Source organism: Thamnophis elegans, chromosome Z (genome assembly GCF_009769535.1).
Source record: "Thamnophis elegans isolate rThaEle1 chromosome Z, rThaEle1.pri, whole genome shotgun sequence".
Taxonomy (NCBI): Eukaryota; Metazoa; Chordata; class Lepidosauria; order Squamata; family Colubridae; genus Thamnophis; species Thamnophis elegans.
The window spans coordinates 13674783-13694653 of NC_045558.1; the positions used below are offsets into that span (position 1 = coordinate 13674783).

General features: G+C 41.5%; 1 protein-coding gene across 3 annotated transcripts in view; it reads right to left on the reverse strand.

The window, feature by feature from the left end:
• Positions 1-19871, reverse strand: part of DIP2C (disco interacting protein 2 homolog C) — a 369519-nt gene that overhangs the window by 40818 nt on the left and 308830 nt on the right. For all 3 annotated transcript variants that reach the window (XM_032234885.1, XM_032234886.1, XM_032234888.1), the window contains 6 exons: positions 8035-8128; positions 7603-7722; positions 6253-6367; positions 5660-5799; positions 2654-2790; positions 1307-1515 (listed from right to left, as the gene is read on the reverse strand). In XM_032234885.1, coding sequence (XP_032090776.1) covers positions 1307-1515; positions 2654-2790; positions 5660-5799; positions 6253-6367; positions 7603-7722; positions 8035-8128 — 815 coding nt within the window. The remainder of the gene's footprint in view (positions 1-1306; positions 1516-2653; positions 2791-5659; positions 5800-6252; positions 6368-7602; positions 7723-8034; positions 8129-19871) is intronic.

The window sequence follows — 19871 nt, forward strand, 5'->3', positions numbered from 1 at the left end:
AAAGTTGTTTTCATTTGTAGCATTCCTGCTTTGAAATTCCTAAAGAGGTTTGCCGGATAGCCATTTCGATGCCAGATTAAAATCTTTTTCCCAGATGCTTATACTGGTTCTATTTGCAATTGATTTTCATCTATTTTTTTCTCTCTAAATGTTTTACTAGGGGTTGTTTTATTTATGTTGCATTAATTTGTCCTTAAGCAGCCCCGAATATTATTTTGGATAAGTTATACAGCTGCCCATGTTACAACTTTAGCAATATCAGGAAGCAAACAATGTTAAAACTACAAACAATAAACAGAAAATGTATTAATAGCTGCTGAGGACAACAGACACAAAAATAATGCATTCATATTATGGCTCCCATTACCATAGGTATTAACTGTAACTTACTCTTATGGTGCCATATTGTGAGAGGCGAGGCTGCGTCAATAATGGCCCACAGCTGTGTTGCTGTTGTCCTGCCCCTTTAAGCCTTCTCCCAGCCAGCACAGCGCCGGCTGCTATAAAAGCAGTGCTGGGAGAGAGCTGGGCGTATTGCTTTTTGTGTGTGGGAAGAAGTGGGTGGAAGTTCATGTGGGGAAGAAACATAGCCTAAAGAAGCTAGGAAGAGATATTATCTTCTAGTAGTAGAACTTACAAGAAATAGTTGAAGGAAAGAAACGAAATATAATAGCTATGGGGAAAAAGATTAGTGGTGGGCAGTGAATACTAGCTTGTGAATGCTTATGTATATATTACCTTATCTTACTGGGCTGGCTTTTGTAAGCTTTGGAACTTTCTGACTATAATCCATGACATAGGGCGTGATATTCAGCAAGGAGGAAACCATACAAGCGAAGGTAGCTTAAACTTCATTAAACATTTTACGGAAAGAAAACAAACTTTGGCTGAAAGGGAGCTGCAAAAAAGGGAGGAGTTGGGCTCTCATTTAGCAGGAATTAGCCAGCTGCTGCCTGCCGAAAACCGGCTTCATACCAGAGCCTAGAACAAACAGACATCGGCAGAAGGGATAGATACTATTATTACTTTAGAAGAGAATCTAATTGCAGTAAAGGTTACTACTTTAGTAGAAAGTAGCTAATAATAAAGCAGAAAATAGACCAGCCAGGAATACCTGGGCTAATATCACAGAGATGTTGGGCTTAATTAAAAGAGGACATTAAATAAAGGCTTTTTAGTAAAAATTAATGCATGTTGGCTAATCTGTTTGCAAATAGTAAGGTTATCTAAGATTTCTCTGAGCAAGGGAAGCACTCTTTCTATATCCTATTTTTAAAAATCCTCATGGGAAGAAATGGAAGCCTACCTTCCCCTGTAGACAAACTTCATTGGCTCCACTGCCAATGCTGTAGCTACAATGTCATCTGCATTGTGTCTCCTCCCACTGACAACCATCAGACCATCCATTTTACCAACCACAAAAACAAGTCCTCCAGGGCCAATGAACCCAAGAAGTCCAGTTCTTATAAAGGGATATTCGCTTATAGGGGCACCTGAAGTAGTCATTGGGAACACCTAGGAGAAAAACAGAGAAGTGAGGGTGGAAAGAAGCTTCATTTTTAGGATATTTAGATCCTTCTAGCAGCATATATTAAAATGACTACACATGAACTATAACTCCCTTTCTATTTCTCCATGGGAACACTAATACTATGTTTTGTACACCCATTGAATTAAACAATGATTTACTTCAGCATGTGGTTTTTTTCCACAAATTATTTTTTTATTTTTGCTATATAAAGAAAGAACAACAATTTCAATATCTATATAAACAGTGTGTTGTCTGGTTACAGTTAGTTTGAGCAATAAACCATCATCATCTCTCATAGTAAGATTAGTCCTCTTATAATTTTAAACATTCTAAGTTCTGTTTCTGTTAGTTAACCATTGATAAAACAAATCCCATATTTCAAAATATTTTATGTCTTCCTTCTCTTTAATTTCAAGTGTTAGTCTCTCCATTTCTGCATATTGTAGTATTTTTTTTTATTATCTTCTGTTCTGTAAGGATCTCCACACCTTTCCAATGCTGTGCAAATACAGTTGTAGCTGCTTTTAAAACATGTAGTATTAGATGCATAGTCCCTTTATTATATTTTTCTGGTATAATATCCAACAGAAATATTTCTGGTTTTAGGTTTATATGTTCCTTTATCATTTTTTTCTATTCAAGTATGTATTTTGGTCCAATATGCTTTCACCTTTTGTGCTAGTACAAACCAGGAATCTAACTGTACTTCAACATTTAGCAGACATATCTTGCAATATCTTAGCTAGTCTTGCTCGTGAGAAGTGCTTCACCATGTGTTGTTGAAGTTATAACATAATAGTTATAACATAACAATATATACTGTGAACGATAATTTATAAAAATGTGTTGGTTTATACAACACCCTAAAGCATAATCAAGCAAATCATAAAAATGCTCAATCAGAATTAAAGAGCTGACTGGTCAAATATGACTTCTTCTGTATTTTGGAGTCCTCTAGAGCTGCAAACTCCACATGTCAAGTCACTGTTGGGAATGATTGGAGAAGACTATAATGGCCCAACTTAATAGAAGTGCAGCCTCACAAATGAATCATTGCTATGAATATGAATCCAAAAGGTTTTTTCTTTTCTTTTAAATGAAGTTAACAGTTTACCAGCTTACCTCAAATGTATTTTTGGTCATTCCAGAGAGTCCATAATAAGATGTACCTGTAGCAATAGCACATACACAGAGTTCACCAACTTCATCTGTTCGGCAGAGTTGAGGAACTCCATCTGGTTTGACAGCACACATTATGGCTATTGGTGGGGAAAAGAAAAGAATAGTATTTTTCCTAGTGCTGAGTAATAGACATTGGCAATGTCAATTCACAGAGTTGTTGTTTTGGAAAAATTAGGAAGGGGAAAGCAGTATGCTGCCTTGACTGCCAAAAGAATTAAAGGCAGGATAAATCTAACATAATCTTCAATTCAACATACGACACCGAATCTGGGTTAACAGGGTTATGGGTTGTTTGATTTTAAACTGTCAATTATTAGATTGATCCAGATTCATAACCAGAAGGCACTAGAAAACTGATTCTAGAAATAGCAGTAGAAATTAGGTGTTTGTATCTCCTCAGTGACTGGAAAGAAAACATATTTTATATTTTAAAAAATACTGGGCTTCTTGGCTCCCCTCCTTCCCCCGCTTTTTTCTAACTCTTGGAATGGAAGCTCACTGTGTCATGCACTTGAGTCTTGAACTGGCAACCATTGGTCTTAACTGCTATGCTATTGCGCCCTATTAAAAATGCTAAAAACCCATCCAAGTTAAATATACATAGAAGCAAGGTATTTAGCTTGTTAGCAAGGTACATAGCTGGAAATAGGGCCCTTGGCATATTCAGTATCTTAGGCTTTAGGGCACATGATCAGGTTTTTAGGTTCTTAACAAGGTTGGGACCATTCTGATTTCCAAAGGGAGGAAATTCCATACAGCAGAGGGCAGCTATAGAAAAAGCTTGTTTTTCTGGGCCCTACCAACTGACATTCTATGTAAACATACATAGATGGAATCTGCATCATATGCATTCTTTAAAAAAAAAAACATTTTGTTTATTATATTTTCACATTACGTACATAAGTGCTTAGTGAACAGAATATTGTCTGGATCAATTTATTTTTATACAATAATACTCTTCCCACTCCTAATTTCTACCTCTACTGTCCAACCATTTATAAAGCAAGTCCCATGTTTGAAAATCCTCTGTATCTTCTTTTTCTTTTATTTTTAATGTTAATCTATTCATTTCTGCACAATCTAAATGTCTTTTAATGACATCATTCATTGTGGATATGTCCTCATTTTTCCAGTCATATGCCTTCTTTTTGAGGCAGTCGGATGGATAGAGTCTCTTTTTAAAAAGGCAATTCCTTGGATATCCTGAGAAGAAGGGCCTTATAGCACTTTGAACTTCACTTGGAAATACCGAAAACCCCAACTCCTGCTTGAGCTGCACTGGTTATGTGTGCCATCATATATGGCACCATTTACAATCTATGCTCTGCATTCTGAATTGGTTGAAGTTTCCTAACAGTCTACAAGTCAGCCTCATGTAGACCATACTACAGTAGTTTAACCTGGTGATTATAAAGGCCTGGATTACTCTGATCAGGGCCGCCTGGTCTGGGTACGGGTGCAACTGGCGTACCACCCAGAGGTGTGGAAAGGCTGCCTTGACTCTGACTGCCACTGGCTCTTCAAGCAGGCGCCAAAAGTCCAGGATGACCCTCCCAGATTGTTCACACAGAGTCTGTTTGGGACAGTACAATGCCATTCAGAATCAGAGATGGAAGATCCTCATCTTCAGGGTTCTCTTCATAGCCACTCTGTCTTGCTAGGGTTGAGTTGGAGACTGTTTCTCCCCATCCAGTCCCCAATAGCTCTATCTGGAGTAAGCAGATGGCTATATATCTCAACCCAAACCGATGGATCACTTCACCTAGCAGCCTCATGTAAATATTAAAGGGAAGAGAGAGAGACCAGAGCCCTGAAGCCTCCCCCCACTTAGTATTGGTCACAAACTATCTATCTATCTATCTATCTATCTATCTATCTATCTATCTATCTATCTATCTATCTATCTATCTATCTATCTATCTATCTATCTCAACTGGACTAGGTCCCGAGTAAAAGAACCAGCACAATACAGTGCTGCCCACCTCCAGTTCCTAAGTAGACCCAGAAGGATACCATGACTGATGGTATTAATGCCACTGAGAGGTCAAGAAGAACCAGGATTTATGCATTACCTCCATCCCGCCAGAGATGTTGCAGAAATATGGTGCAGAGAAGATACAGAAGATAGAAAAGTTAATTCCCCTAGGAAAATTAACACTAAGGAATTAAATAAAATAATGAATGCAGTTCATGTTCGACAGCTAAACCTGTAAGAATAAGTAATTCTGGGGAAGAATAAACACATTCTTTAGTCTTAAGAAGAAATGGCATAATCAAGAAAGAAGTCTTCCAAAGTCGAATTCCAGACTCCTGGTTATTCTTCCACCCTGTTAAATATACCTTGTTGTAACACTCCTCTTTCCAATCTTGGGCATAAAAAAGAAAGTGACCATATATGACTCCTGATGGATTGCTAACTACAGTTAACCCCAAACAACACAAGTTTAGACATGGGAAAGCCGCCAACATGACAGGGCTGGAAGGGAACCAGAACAAAATGCTTTTGTAACTGGCTTTTTTCCAATGGGAACAAGACATAGAATCTCAATCCTACAAAATTATGTAATGAATCTATATCACATTTATTAAAAAGTTATTTGCTGCAAAAGTTTGAAGAAAACAAAACTGTCTTGTTATGGGTAGATCATACTTAGGATAACATTCTAAAATGCCCCCTAGGAGATCATTTATGTACATGTTTAATGGAGAAAGAATAATTTTAACTGTCAAGGGTGGTATAAGCTAAACCACAAAGTATATCGAAAAATGAATACTAGCTTTGAGGAAATATTGTCTCTGTGAATACAACTTTCTTTAAGGCAGTGCAACCTTGGCAAATCTAAGATTTATTGATTTTAATCTTGGAATTTCCCCATCCACCATGCATTAAGAGAAAAACAATGCAAATGTTATACATTTTTTTGAGTAAGCTTATAGAAGCCTTACCTCCAGGCATCACCAAACCAACATCTTGCACTGTTAGAACAGAAAGCTTTTCTTCTGAATCCACTCTGATTACTCCATAAGTAAGCCCGTGCATTGATAGTACTCCCCTTCCAGGTGGTTGGTTGCTGTCATCTGTTGGTCTGGAAATGTATGGAAAATGTCAATCATGCCAGCAACTGTCATTTCATATATGTGATGTGCTTGGTAATAATGCCAAGCTTGAGTGACCTCTATAGAAATATTTATTCACTTCATCAGCTCTTGCAGGAAGCGGAGGCTCTGGCTTCCCTTCCATTAAATAATATTTTGTTGGGCTCCAGAATTGTGCCTTTTAGCATATGTCCTGTTGAACAGAATATTATGAGATAGCTTCAATACTGTTACCCTTTTGTTGCAAGACTTGGCATTTCCCCCATGCCCTTGATCCCCGTGAGATATGATGGTTGAACAAATGTTTGTACTGACAAATAGGGTGGGGTGGGGGGAAATAGAGGGTGTATAATGCTCCTTCCTCCTCCTATTGTTACTCCAAGATTGTTTCCATTAAACTTCACTGCCTTCAGGATTTCACATTTATATTTGACTCTACAAACCTTCTAATAGCCACTGTTAGAGCCTCTGGTGAACTAGCACAAGGACAGATGACTTCTTGTCTTAGGCCTTTACTTTGGAAGACATTTAGAAATGCATCACACGAAGAAATAGACCCTGGAGTTAAAAAGTACACAGACAATAATATCATTCTATGTGCAATAATCAATAGTTCCTCACAACAAAACAGAAATTCTAAATAGGAGGTTCCCAAAATAGAAATCTAGATGCCAACCAACCAATAAATTCACCGAGTGATTGTGAATAATTGACCTGTGGGTTGAAATCTATAGATGTCCCTAAAGCGAGTCTCTAATATACCAACCCTCATTTCAACTTCTTTTGTCCAGAGGAGAAGATTGAAATGCACTGAGTATACTTCTGCCCCCAAATGCAACTAGCTCTTAAGGCTAACTGAGTCGCTATTGTATAATCAAGTTCTTTATATACAATAGAATAAAACTATGAGCAGAACCAAATATTACTCTGGAAATTACATTTCCATTGCAGGATATTACTTGTACTGGGTATATGAAGATCACTCCATTTTGTACAGAATTTCATAAATGACTTCAAAAAAAAAATTTGTATTTCCTTTACTTCTAATAATTGAATTTCAGTTTTCATTTTGTATCATGTAAGGTCAGACATGTCACAGTATAAAACATACAGATCATGTCCAATTAAAATCAATTACTTTCAAAAATCTTTGAAATCCTGGTTACTATATATTTCCTATATAATACACTGGTTTCGAGTTTTGCAGCCATTGATAAAAACCTAAAACCCAAAATATTTGATGTGAAGTAGTCAACACTGTCCATTATGAATAGAGGATCTTAGAACCTGAAAATTCTAAGGACAGTAACAGGGGAAAAGGTTGTCTCAGTGCTGTTCCTTTATTACTTTTTGCACCAAGTAAAAAATTGGTTTTTTTTCCCCCCAGATACCACTGGAGATTCAATCAATTTCAGTTTAATTTTCTAACTTGCTTTTGGATCATGGTTTCAATCTACTTTAAAAAGTTAATATTCATATAAGCTGCCTTGGATCTCAGTTTGGGATATTTAAAATTGTAAAATTTTACGTGATCAAATATGGTTCATGGTTTTTATGCTTGTCTTTGACCAAGCAAAGAAACCATCCCAATCGATACCTAGTTTCAACTGATTTCTGACAAACCTTCAAGCTCTTTTCTACTTTCAAGGAGAAATTTGCCAAATTATATAAAACTACGCTGCCTTAGCTTATAGTACTGTGAAATATTGGATTTGCTTTACGATATCACTAAAGAAATGAAACTTTGAAATATAATTTCATCGTGTATTATTTGTTCCATACTTATCACTCACATGGATTGGCGCCATCAGCCACTATCAACATTCTAAGTGAAGAGAGGTTGATATCACGTTGATCTCTGTGTGCTACTAATGCCCAGTGCATATCCCTGGATTTTACACAGGCTACTTTTGCTGAGAGATGTAAAAGAAAGAGAAAAATGACCAATGAATTAAGACATCATTCCACTAAAGAATGCAATAAACAATCAAAGATATTTAAGATATAATTCCACTACTAAATGTCCATAATATAGAAAGTATGGCCAATTAGCAGAAAAATTAGATTTCAATTTGGAGTTTCAGTTTTTATAATATTACAAGCCAATCTTTCATAGATTGAATGTGAAAAAGGTGCAAGAGAGATGACTTCTATTTTGCCAGCTTAATACAATAAATCCCACCTCCTGCTCCCACAAAGTAGATTGATGTAGCCTTCACCCTTACCTTTGTACTGGCACACTTTCTGTATCCATGAAAGTGGGTTCACTTTCATTAAGGAATACGGGATGCTTATCACATGCATCATGTTCATAACACTCTGAAATTAAAGCAAGGAAATAGAGGTATCAACAGTGAAGAAAAAATTATCAATTAGGGCTCCAGGTTAATTGACAATAGTCATGTTTTCAAGGCCTTTTATCATGAAAAAGGTTTTTATTTTCCATTTTTTCATTTTCATACACTCACAAATATACTGTGCATAGCCGGAGCCATACAACATTAAACAATAATCGCAGCAATTCCTCTTATCAACAATACCCCCCAAAATAGAAACCCAATATACCTCTTCCACTCTCGGTACACCTCTTTCTTCCACCCCCCTCCAACTTTCTATCTTCCCTCCATCATCCCATCTTCCCTCTACCCTACTTCCCCTCCCCCTCTACCACTCCTCTCTCCCGATCCATTCCCTCCCTTCCTTCTCACCCTCCCTCCCATCCTCTCTCCCGCCCTCTCTACCCATCTTTCTTCTATCCCACTCCTCCTCCCCTTGGTGTATTTCCACTATATGTCAATGTACTTAACTTATCCTATTTTTACAGAGAAATTAAAGAAAAACAGTATACATGTGAAGTCGCATTACATTGAAATCTAACACATCGTATCTAACCTAGTATATATCCCTCCCTCCCCCCACCCTCCCCCCCAACACCCCACCTCCCTCCCCCCCGACTTCCCAGAGCCCGTACACGGTATAGATTTTTAACAAACACAATCTAAAATATATTGAGAAAAAAGAAATAAAAAAGGGTTAATAACATCTCTACATTGATCTTAGCTTCTTTTCAAGGCCTTTTAGAAGACCAAAAAGGAAAGAGCAGATCCAGGTTCAGGGGCAAGATGGTCCAGAAGGCAGGAATCATGGCAGAAAAGGCTACCACATGCCCCTTCTGGCCGGGTTGCATTGGCTAATCCCACCAGGGTAAGCCAATGTCTTAAGACATGGGTTTATGGGCCATGACTGCTCAGAAAACAATCTGAGAAATCGGTGATCGCACACGAAATCAATCTTCAATTCAGATTTTTGTCCCCTATTCAGATTTTCACAACCTTCAGGCAAAAAGGAGAGGATGCAGACTGAACCTCTCATCCTCTATTAACACTCATTAGTATTGGCCTTGGAGAAAGGGGTCGAACCCGCATAAGACGGTAAATTCAACAGATTGGCACACGGCTGATGATATCAAAAACCACTGAGAAGTCAAGGAGAGCAAGGATGGATGTACACCATCATCCTGCCCTGGCCATAGATCATCCACAAGTGTAACCAGTGCTGTTTCTGTTCCATAGCTCGACCTGAAACATGACTGGAAAGAATCCATTTCATTCAGGATCTTCTAAAATATTTCACCTTATATATAGACTTAATAGATGTTGTTCAGATAGGTGGGATCCAGTGATGTTTATTTAAGGAGGGCAACACCAAGTTCTCCTTAAAAAGATTTGGGAATGTGCCCTCTTACAGTGAGAGCCCTTTGACATGCCAAAAAGGAGAAGCTGTGGACTGAACCTCTCATTCCCCATTAACACTCATTCCTGCCTGGACCTGGACCAACCTTCTAGTCGTTGTCCTGGAAACTTTTACTAACCAGGTGGGACAAGGATCTAATTTATAAATGATGCCAGGTTTGCACTGACCTTGGTGAGAACAAAATCGAACAGGACTGAATTGTTCCCAAATGACCAAGCAAGTCCTTTCCCCAGGCATGGGTTACAACTAGAATGAAACTGGAAGATTTGGTGAGGGGTGGCAAGCTGAGGCTTCCATATATGATCCCAGTAAAAGCCCCTTCATGCCATGAGGAATTCAGTGTCCAAGCCCATCCCAAGCCCTTTGACATGCCACTAAGGAGAAGTTGTAGACTGAACCTCTCATTCCCTATTAACACTCATTAGGACCGGCCTTGGAGAAAGAAGTCAAGCCCACACAAGACAGTCCTGTCCAGCCCAAATCCCAACACATTGTTGCACGGCTGATAGTATCAAAAGCCACTGAGAAGTCAAGAAGAGTGAGGATGGATGTATACAATCATCCGGCTTTTGCCATAGATCATCCACAAGTGCAACCAATGCTACTTCTGCCCCATAGCTCATTTCTCTTCATTCCATGGTGGTGGCAAGGATATGCAGCTGACATTGAGCCCCATAAAGTTCCCCATAACCTACAGGCACTCTCAGAGTCCAGCAGAGAATCCCGAGCCCTTTGACATGCCAAAAAGGAAAAACTGTGGACTGAACCTCTCATTCCCTATTAACACTCATTAGTATTGGCCTTGGAGAAAGGAGTCGAACACAAACAAGATGGGTCCTGTCCAGCCTAAATTCAATTGATTGTGCATGGCTGTTAGTATTAAAAGCCACTGACAAGTCAAGGAGATGAAGGATGGATGTACACCGTCATCGTGTACTTGCCATAGATCGTCCACAAGTGCAACCAATGCTACTTCTGCCCCATAGCTCATTTCTCTTCATTCCATGGTGGTGGCAAGGATATGCAGCTGACATTGAGCCCCATCAAGTTCCCCATAACTTACAGGCACTCTCAGAGTCCAGCAGAGAATCCCGAGCCCTTTGACATGCCAAAAAGGAGAAGCTGTGGACTGAACCTCTCATTCCCCATTAACACTCATTAGTATTGGCCTTGGAGAAAGGAGTCGAACACAAACAAGATGGGTCCTGTCCAGCCTAAATTCAATTGATTGTGCATGGCTGATAGTATTAAAAGCCACTGACAAGTCAAGGAGATGAAGGATGGATGTATACAATCATCCGGCCTTTGCCATAGATCGTCCACAAGTGCAACCAATGCTACTTCTGCCCCATAGCTCATTTCTCTTCATTCCATGGTGGTGGCAAGGATATGCAGCTGACATTGAGCCCCATCAAGTTCCCCATAACCTACAGGCACTCTCAGAATCCAGCAGAGAATCCCGAGCCCTTTGACATGCCAAAAAGGAGAAGCTGTGGACTGAACCTCTCATTCCCCATTAACACTCATTAGTATTGGCCTTGGAGAAAGGAGTCGAACACAAACAAGATGGGTCCTGTCCAGCCTAAATTCAATTGATTGTGCATGGCTGATAGTATTAAAAGCCACTGACAAGTCAAGGAGATGAAGGATGGATGTACACCGTCATCGTGTACTTGCCATAGATCGTCCACAAGTGCAACCAGTGCTCCTTCTGTCACATAACCGTGACTGGGTCCTTGTGACCGTTGCCATCCTGAAAACTACCTTCCACTGAAGTGATGCCTATTTGTTGTCTCTCATTAGCATGTTTTCTCAGTGCTTCGTTTACACTGGAATTAGACCCCAAAGCAAACTGGCAGCCAATGCAGTTTGTAGGGCGGTGATGTAAATTGGGACATCCAATGGATCCCATGAAATGCCCACACGCCTGAATTGTGCATTAGCTGAAGCTTCTAGACATTCTTGAGGAAGGCCCATGGAGAGCGCATTGAAGTAGTCCAAGCATTGGATAACTAGGGTGTGAGTGACTGAGCGCAGGGACTCCTATCTAAGGAGAAAAACTACCACACAGCATAAAGTTGCGCATAGGCTCTCCATTCCATGACTCATTTGCTCAGCAAGCAATCTGAGAAATCTGAGATCAGGCATGGTTCAGTTTTTTTGTCCCCTATCCAGATCGCCACAATCTCCAGGCAAAAAGGATCACGCGTGGACTGAACTTTTCATTCCTTATTAACACTCATTAGGACAGGCCTTGGAGAAAGAAGTCAAATCCTCCCAGACCATCCAGTCCAGCCCAAATTTAACAGATGGCCCCAAAGGATACCATGACTGTTCATATCAGAAGCAAATGAGAAGTCAAGGATGGATGTACACTGTCAGACTCAAGTTGCACAAGCACGAGCTCCCAGATATCCCTGAGGATGGCTCATGGAGAGTGCATTCAAGTAGTCCAAGCATCAGGTAACCAGGGTGTGAGTCATTGAAAGCAGAGACTCCCATCCAGGAAAGAGCAAATCTGCCATACAACATGAAGCTGTGCAAAGGCTCTTATGACTGCACCCACTTAGCAAGCAAGAAAAGTCAGGAATGGGGGCACCAAGTTGGTCTGAGGTAGCGCAACCCGATGCAGAACTAAAAGTGTCAAAGTACCGGAGCCAGAAGCTCCATGCATCCAAAGCAACTTGGTCTTCTTACCAGTCAAAGTTGGTTGTCCCCTTTCCAGATCCCTACAAGCACCAGGTACTAGAGAGGCCAGCAGCACCAGTTGGATCACCAGGAGTGTTGGTGTAAAGCTGATGGTCAGCATATTGATGTAGGTGTTAAAACGGAGTGGAAGAGAATCCCAAGCACTTTGACATAAGGAGAAGTTGTAGACTGAATACCTCATTCCCTATTAACACTCATTAGGACCGGCCTTGGGAGGAAGGAGTCAAACTCGCACAAGACCATTCCACCCAGGCGTGGTCTCAACAGATGGCCCAAAAGGGGTACCATGGCTGATAGTATTAAAAGCCACTGAGAAGTCAAGGAGATTGAAAGATCGCTACCCACTGTCATCTGACCCTTGCCATAGATTGTCCGCAAGTGCAGTCAATGTTACTTCTGCCCCATAGCTCATTTCCCCTCATTCCATGGTGGTGGCAATGATCTGCAGCTGACGTTGGGCCCCATCAGGATCCCCAAAACCTACAAGCACTCTCAGAATCCAGCAGAGAATCCCGAGCCCTTTGACATGCCAAAAAGGAGAAGCTGTGGACTGAACCTCTCATTCCCTATTAACACTCATTAGTATTGGCCTTGGAGAAAGGAATCGAACACGTACAAGATGGTCCTGTGCAGCCTAAATTCAATTGATTGCCGCATGGCTGATGGTATCAAAAGCCACTGAGAAATGAAGGAGAGTGACGATGGATGTATACTATCATCCGGCCTTTGCCATAGATCATCCACAAGTGCAACCAATGCTACTTCTGCCCCATAGCTCATTTCCCCTCATTCCATGGTGGTGGCAATGATCTGCAGCTGATGTTGGGCCCCATCAAGATCCCCAAAACCTACAAGCACTCTCAGAATCCAGCAGAGAATCCCGAGCCCTTTGACATGCCAAAAAGGAGAAGCTGTGGACTGAACCTCTCATTCCCTATTAACACTCATTAGTATTGGCCTTGGAGAAAGGAATCGAACACGTACAAGATGGTCCTGTGCAGCCTGAATTCAATTGATTGCCGCATGGCTGATGGTATCAAAAGCCACTGAGAAATGAAGGAGAGTGACGATGGATGTATACTATCATCCGGCCTTTGCCATAGATCATCCACAAGTGCAACGAGTGCAGTTTCTGTCCCATAAATGGACCTGATAGTTGACTGGAAGGAATCCATTTCATCCAGGATCTTCTAAAATTACAAAATATTTCACCTTATATATAGACTGGACAGACATTGTCCAGATAGGTGGAGGGGCCAAACCAAGCTCTTCTTAAATGGGTTTGGGAATGTGCCCTCCTGCAGTGAGAAGTGGGTCTCATTCCTGCCTGGACTGACCTTCTAGTCATTGTCCTGGAAACTTTTACTAACCAGGTGGGACAAGGATTTAATTTATAAATGATGGCAGGTTTGCACTGACCTTATGAGAACCAAATCCAACAGGACTGAATTGTTCCCAAATGACCAAGCAAGTCCTTTCCCCACACATTTTAAATACCAGGCATGGGTTCTAACTAGAATGAATCCAAGTGATTTGTCTATTAGGTATTGAACCAAATCTCCTGCAATGATCACCCAAGCCTCTTGTCCAGAAAGGGACATAGGTCCAGAGCAAGGTTGCTGGGTGATACTGCATAAAGGCAGGGAAATAATGCTATTTTGCCATTCTTGCCATCCTGAAATAGGCTCTAAGCCATGACAAATCCTCGTTTTCCACCAACAATGTCCCAGGCATCCATTAACCCTTTTTAGAACTCATAATTCCTCTATGAATGACAGGGACCATCAGGAATGATGGCTCAAGGGAGGCTGCTCAGGCACAATCCTGAAAGGCTGCACTTGGCCACTCTTTGATTCCAGGTAGTTGCCAAGGCTTCAACAGGCCATACAGCAAAACCCCTGTGATATCTCCCACTTCCATTTGGAACCCATTTGAGTCCATTAGTCTCTGGGGGTGGAACACTCCCTGTGGAGAAGGATGACATAGGAGGGTCTCAAGGATATCAGGGCATGATCTAACCATGATAGGGATAATGTTCAATTGCCATTGCTCCATCTGGAAATTATGACTGTCCTGAGTCAGACCTGTGATTATCTGAGATACGTCCATGGTCATGAACTTTTATGCAGCTTCTGAGGTCGAATCCAGAAATGGCAGACTGAAGTCTTCCAGAACTGTATACACAGGCAATGATCTCATGTCATCCTATGAACCCAAATTCAGAAACAAGGTCTCACAATCAGAAACTTGGGAAGCAAGATCTTTCAATGCCAATGAAGATGCCTTCCTCTGTAAGGACCTTTCCTCTAGGCTGTGGCTCTCATAGCATCCCATGCCCATTATCCCTGCAATGTGTTATCCTGCCCCATGTCCTCCAAGGTGATTATTCTCCTCTGCCCTGATCTCTCTCCTCATAGAGCCAAAGGCATCCTCCCCAGCCATTCTTATTCTTCTGCCAGGCATCCTGGGGAAAACAGGTGAGGGAGAAAGCCCCACAGAGTGCTACAGCTCAAGCTCTGGGCACCAAGATCTCCCTCCTCCTGTTAACCTCCAACATTCATATTGTCTTCTGCCTTGGACTGGTTCTTTCCACTGACTCACCAGGTGCAGAACAAACTGGGGGGAGGGAGGGGTTACAGACATCCACTCTAGCCCAGCCCACATTCCAGCCCAAATTCAAAAGGTGGCCAAAAAGGGGTACCATGGCTGATAGTATTAAAAGCCACTGACAAGTCAAGGAGATGAAGGATGGATGTACACCGTCATCATGTACTTGCCATAGATCATCCACAAGTGCAACCAGTGCTCCTTCTGTCACATAACCGTGACTGGGTCCTTGTTACCGTTGCCATCCTGAAGACTACCTTCCACTGAAGTGATGCCTATTTGTTGTCTCTCATTAGCATGTTTTCTCAGTGCTTCGTTTACACTGGAATTAGACCCCAAAGCAAACTGGCAGCCAATGCAGTTTGTAGGGCGGTGATGTAAATTGGGACATCCAATGGATCCCATGAAATGCCCACACACCTGAATTGTGCATTAGCTTCTACACATTCTTGAGGAAGGCCCATGTAGAGCGCATTGAAGTAGTCCAAACATTGGATAACTAGGGTGTGAGTGACTGAGCGCAGGGACTCCTATCCAATCTGAGAAATCTGAGATCGGGCATCAAGTCTTACCTGGGTTTAGTTTTTCTGTCCCCTATCCAAATCTCCACAACCTCCAGGTAAAAAGAAGCACACGTGGACTGAACTTTTCATTCCCTGTTAACATTCATTAGGACTGGCCTTGGGGAAAGGAGTCGAATTCGCACAAGACCATGGCACCCAGGCGGGGTCTCAAACTGGTGGCCCAAAAAGGTTACCATGGCTGATAGCATTGAAAGCTATTGCAAAGTCATGATGGATGGATGCTCACTGTCATCCTGGCTTTCCCATAAAGCATCCACAAGTGTAACAAATGCTACCTCTGGCCCATAACTCATTGCACCTCATTCCTTGACAGTGGCTATGATCTGAAGCTCACATTGGGCCACGGGAGGACCCCATAACCTCCAGGCTCTCTTGCCAGAGACCTGCATGTAAGTGTGCAGAAGGAGTAGATGTGTATATCAACCCTTGTGGAATGGCACCAAGGAGAGTCTGTGGGCTTTAGAATCCTCTAAACATTCCATCATTCCGGATGGTATCATGGTGTTGAAAGCCACTGAAAAGTCAAGGAGATCAAGGATTGGATGCACACCATCATCCTGTCCTTGCCAGAGATCGTCCACAAGTGCAACCACTTCTGTTTCTGTCACATAGACGCGACTGAAATCTGATGGTAAGGAATCGGTTCCATCCAGAATCCAATTGAAGTTTAAAAACATTCTAACTTCTACACTACTGTGCATAAAAAGGATGGTGCGAGATTGGACCAAAGCTGCCCAGACAAGTGGGAGGAGAGATATTTTTTAAATGGGCGATGGGGTGGCAAGCTATGGCTTCCCTAAAAGATCCCTGAAATGTCTTCTCTTGCAGTAAGGAATTTCACTCTCTGAGCCCCCAAGGTCCTTTTCATCCTGGAGCATTTTATCAGCCATGGGGGACAAGGATCTTCATTTGAATACAAGGAATATTCATTTATCTATAAAGAATTATGTCCTTGCCATAGATCGTCCACAAGTGCAACCAGTGCTGATTCTGTCACATAACTGCGACTGAAATCTGATGGTAAGGAATTGGTTTCATTCAGAATCCTATTCAAGTTTCCAAGCATTCTAACTTCTACACTGCTTTCCAGAAAAATGATGGTGGGAGATTGGACCGAAGCTACCCAGACAAGTGGGAGGAGAGATATTTTTTAAATGGGGAATGGGGTGGCAAGCTGTGGCTTTCCTAAAAGTTCCCTGAAATGCCCCGTGTTGCAGTGAAGAATTTCAATTTCTGAGCCCCCAATGTCCTTTCCATCCTGGAGTATTTCATCGGCCATGGTGGACCAGGATATTCATTTCAATATAAGGAATATTCATTTATCTATAAAGAATTATGTCCTTGCCATAGATCGTCCATAAGTGCAACCAGTGCTGTTTCTGTTACATAACTGCGAATGAAATCTGAGGGTAAGGAATCGGTTTCATCCAGAATCCTATTGACGTTTCCAAACATTCTAACCTACACTGCTTTCCAGAAAAAGATTGGACCGAAGCTACCCAGACAAGTGGGAGGAGAGATATTTTTTAAATGGGGAATGGGGTGGCAAGCTGTGGCTTTTCTAAAAGTTCCCTGAAATGCCCCCTCTTGCAGGGAGGAATTTCACTCACTGAGTCCCCATGATCCTTTCCATCCTTGAGCATTTCATCAGCCATGGTGGACAAGGATCTTCATTTCAATATAAGGAATATTTATTTATCTATAAAGAATTGTGTCCTTGCCATAGATCGTCCATAAGTGCAACCAGTGCTGTTTCTGTTACATAACTGTGACTGAAATCTAATGCCTGCTGCCATAAGCACTTGCTTAATTTGCCACTAGGTGTTTCTGTGAAATAACTACAACAGAAAACCTGACTGGAATGAATCCGTTTCATCAAGAATCCTCTAAACATTCCATCATTCAAGGATGATATCATAGTATTGAAAGCCACTGAAAAGTCAAGGGTATCAAGGATTGGATGAACACTATCATCATGTCCTTGCTATAGATCATCCACAAGTGGAACCAGTGCTCCTTCGGTTACATTACTGTGACTGGAACTGGAATGGAAGGAATTGGGTTTCATCCAGAAACCTCTAAACTTCCCAAACATTCTACCTTATACACTACAGTCCATAAAAAGGGAAGGAGGAAGACTGGATCGAAGCTACCCAGAGAAGTAGGAGGAGAGGTTTTATTAAAAAATGGGGGATAGGATGGCAAGCTGAGGCTTCCGTAAAAGGCCCTGGTAATGCCCCTTCTTGCAGTGAGGAATTTCACTCTCTGAACCCTCCAGGTCCTTTCCATCCTTGAGCATTTCATCGGCCATGGTGGACAAGGATCTTCATTTCAATATAAAGAATATTCATTTATCTATAAAGAATTATGTCCTTCCCATAGATCGTCCATAAGTGCTGTTTCTGTTACATAATTGCAACTGAAATCTGATGGTAAGGAATCGGTTTCATCCAGAATCCTATTCAAGTTTCCAAACATTCTAACTTCTACACTACTTTCCAGAAAAATGATGGTGGGAGATTGGACCGAAGCTACCCAGACAAGTGGGAGGAGAGACATTTTTTAAATGGGGAATGGGCTGGCAAGCTGTGGCTTTCCTAAAAGATCCCCGAAATGCCCCTGTTGCAGTGAAGAATTTCACTCTCTGAGCCCTCAAGGTCCTTTCCATCCTGGAGCATTTCATCGGCCATGGTGGACAAGGATCTTCATTTCAATATAAGGAATATTCATTTATCTATAAAGAATTATGTCCTTGCCATAGATCGTCCATAAGTGCAACCAGTGCTGTTTCTGTTGCGAATGAAGTCTGATGGTAAGGAATCGGTTTCATCCAACATCCAATTTCTAACTTCTACACTGCTGTCCATAAAAAGGGATGGTGGGAGATTGGACCGAAGCTACCCAGAAACATGGGAGTAAAGGTTTTTTTTTTTAAAAAAAAATGGGGGACAGGATGGCAAGCTGTGGCTTCTATAAAGGATCTGTGAAATGCCCCCTCTTTCAGTGAATAATTTCACTCTCTGAGCCCCGAAGGTCCTTTTCATCCTGGAGCATTTCATCAGCCATGGGGGACAAGGTTCTTCATTTCAATATAAGGAATATTCATTTATCTATGAAGAATTATGTCCTCACCATAGATCATCCATAAGTGCAACCAGTGCTGTTACTGTCAGATAACTGCGAATGAAGTCTGATGGTAAGGAATCGGTTTCTTCCAGCATCCTATTGAAGTTTCCAAACATTCTAACTTCTACACTCCTGCCCATAAAAACGGAAGGAGGAAGATTGGACCGAAGCTACCCAGACAAGTGGGAGGAGAGACATTTTTTAAATGGGGAATGGGCTGGCAAGCTGTGGCTTACCTAAAAGATCCCCGAAATGCCCCTGTTGCAGTGAAGAATTTCACTCTCTGAGCCCTCAAGGTCCTTTCCATCCTGGAGCATTTCATCGGCCATGGTGGACAAGGATCTTCATTTCAATATAAGGAATATTCATTTATCTATAAAGAATTATGTCCTTGCCATAGATCGTCCATAAGTGCAACCAGTGCTGTTTCTGTTGCGAATGAAGTCTGATGGTAAGGAATCAGTTTCATCCAACATCCAATTTCTAACTTCTACACTGCTGTCCATAAAAAGGGATGGTGGGAGATTGGACCGAAGCTACCCAGAAACATGGGAGTAAAGGTTTTTTTTTTTTTTAAAAAAATGGGGGACAGGATGGCAAGCTGTGGCTTCTATAAAGGATCTGTGAAATGCCCCCTCTTTCAGTGAAGAATTTCACTCTCTGAGCCCCGAAGGTCCTTTTCATCCTGGAGCATTTCATCAGCCATGGGGGACAAGGTTCTTCATTTCAATATAAGGAATATTCATTTATCTATGAAGAATTATGTCCTCACCATAGATCATCCATAAGTGCAACCAGTGCTGTTACTGTCAGATAACTGCGAATGAAGTCTGATGGTAAGGAATCGGTTTCTTCCAGCATCCTATTGAAGTTTCCAAACATTCTAACTTCTACACTCCTGCCCATAAAAACGGAAGGAGGAAGATTGGACCGAAGCTACCCAGACAAGTGGGAGGAGAGGTTTTTTTTAAAAAAAATGGGGGACAGGATGGCAAGCTGTGGCTTCTCTAAAGGATCCCTGAAATGCCCCCTCTTGCAGTGAGGAATTTCACTCTCTGAGCCCCGAAGGTCCTTTTGTTTTTGGGGGAGAAGGTTCATCATTTCAATATAAGGAATGTTCATTGAGCTGTAAAGAATCTGCCCTACATATTTTACATAGATCATATACAAGTGTAGGAAAAGGTGCCCCCAGTGGGGGATTAAGGCTCACTGGTGCCCTAGGCACTGACAAATCCTGGTGCCCCACCTTTGTACATACTTTACGGGGTTCTCTTCTTCCTTTT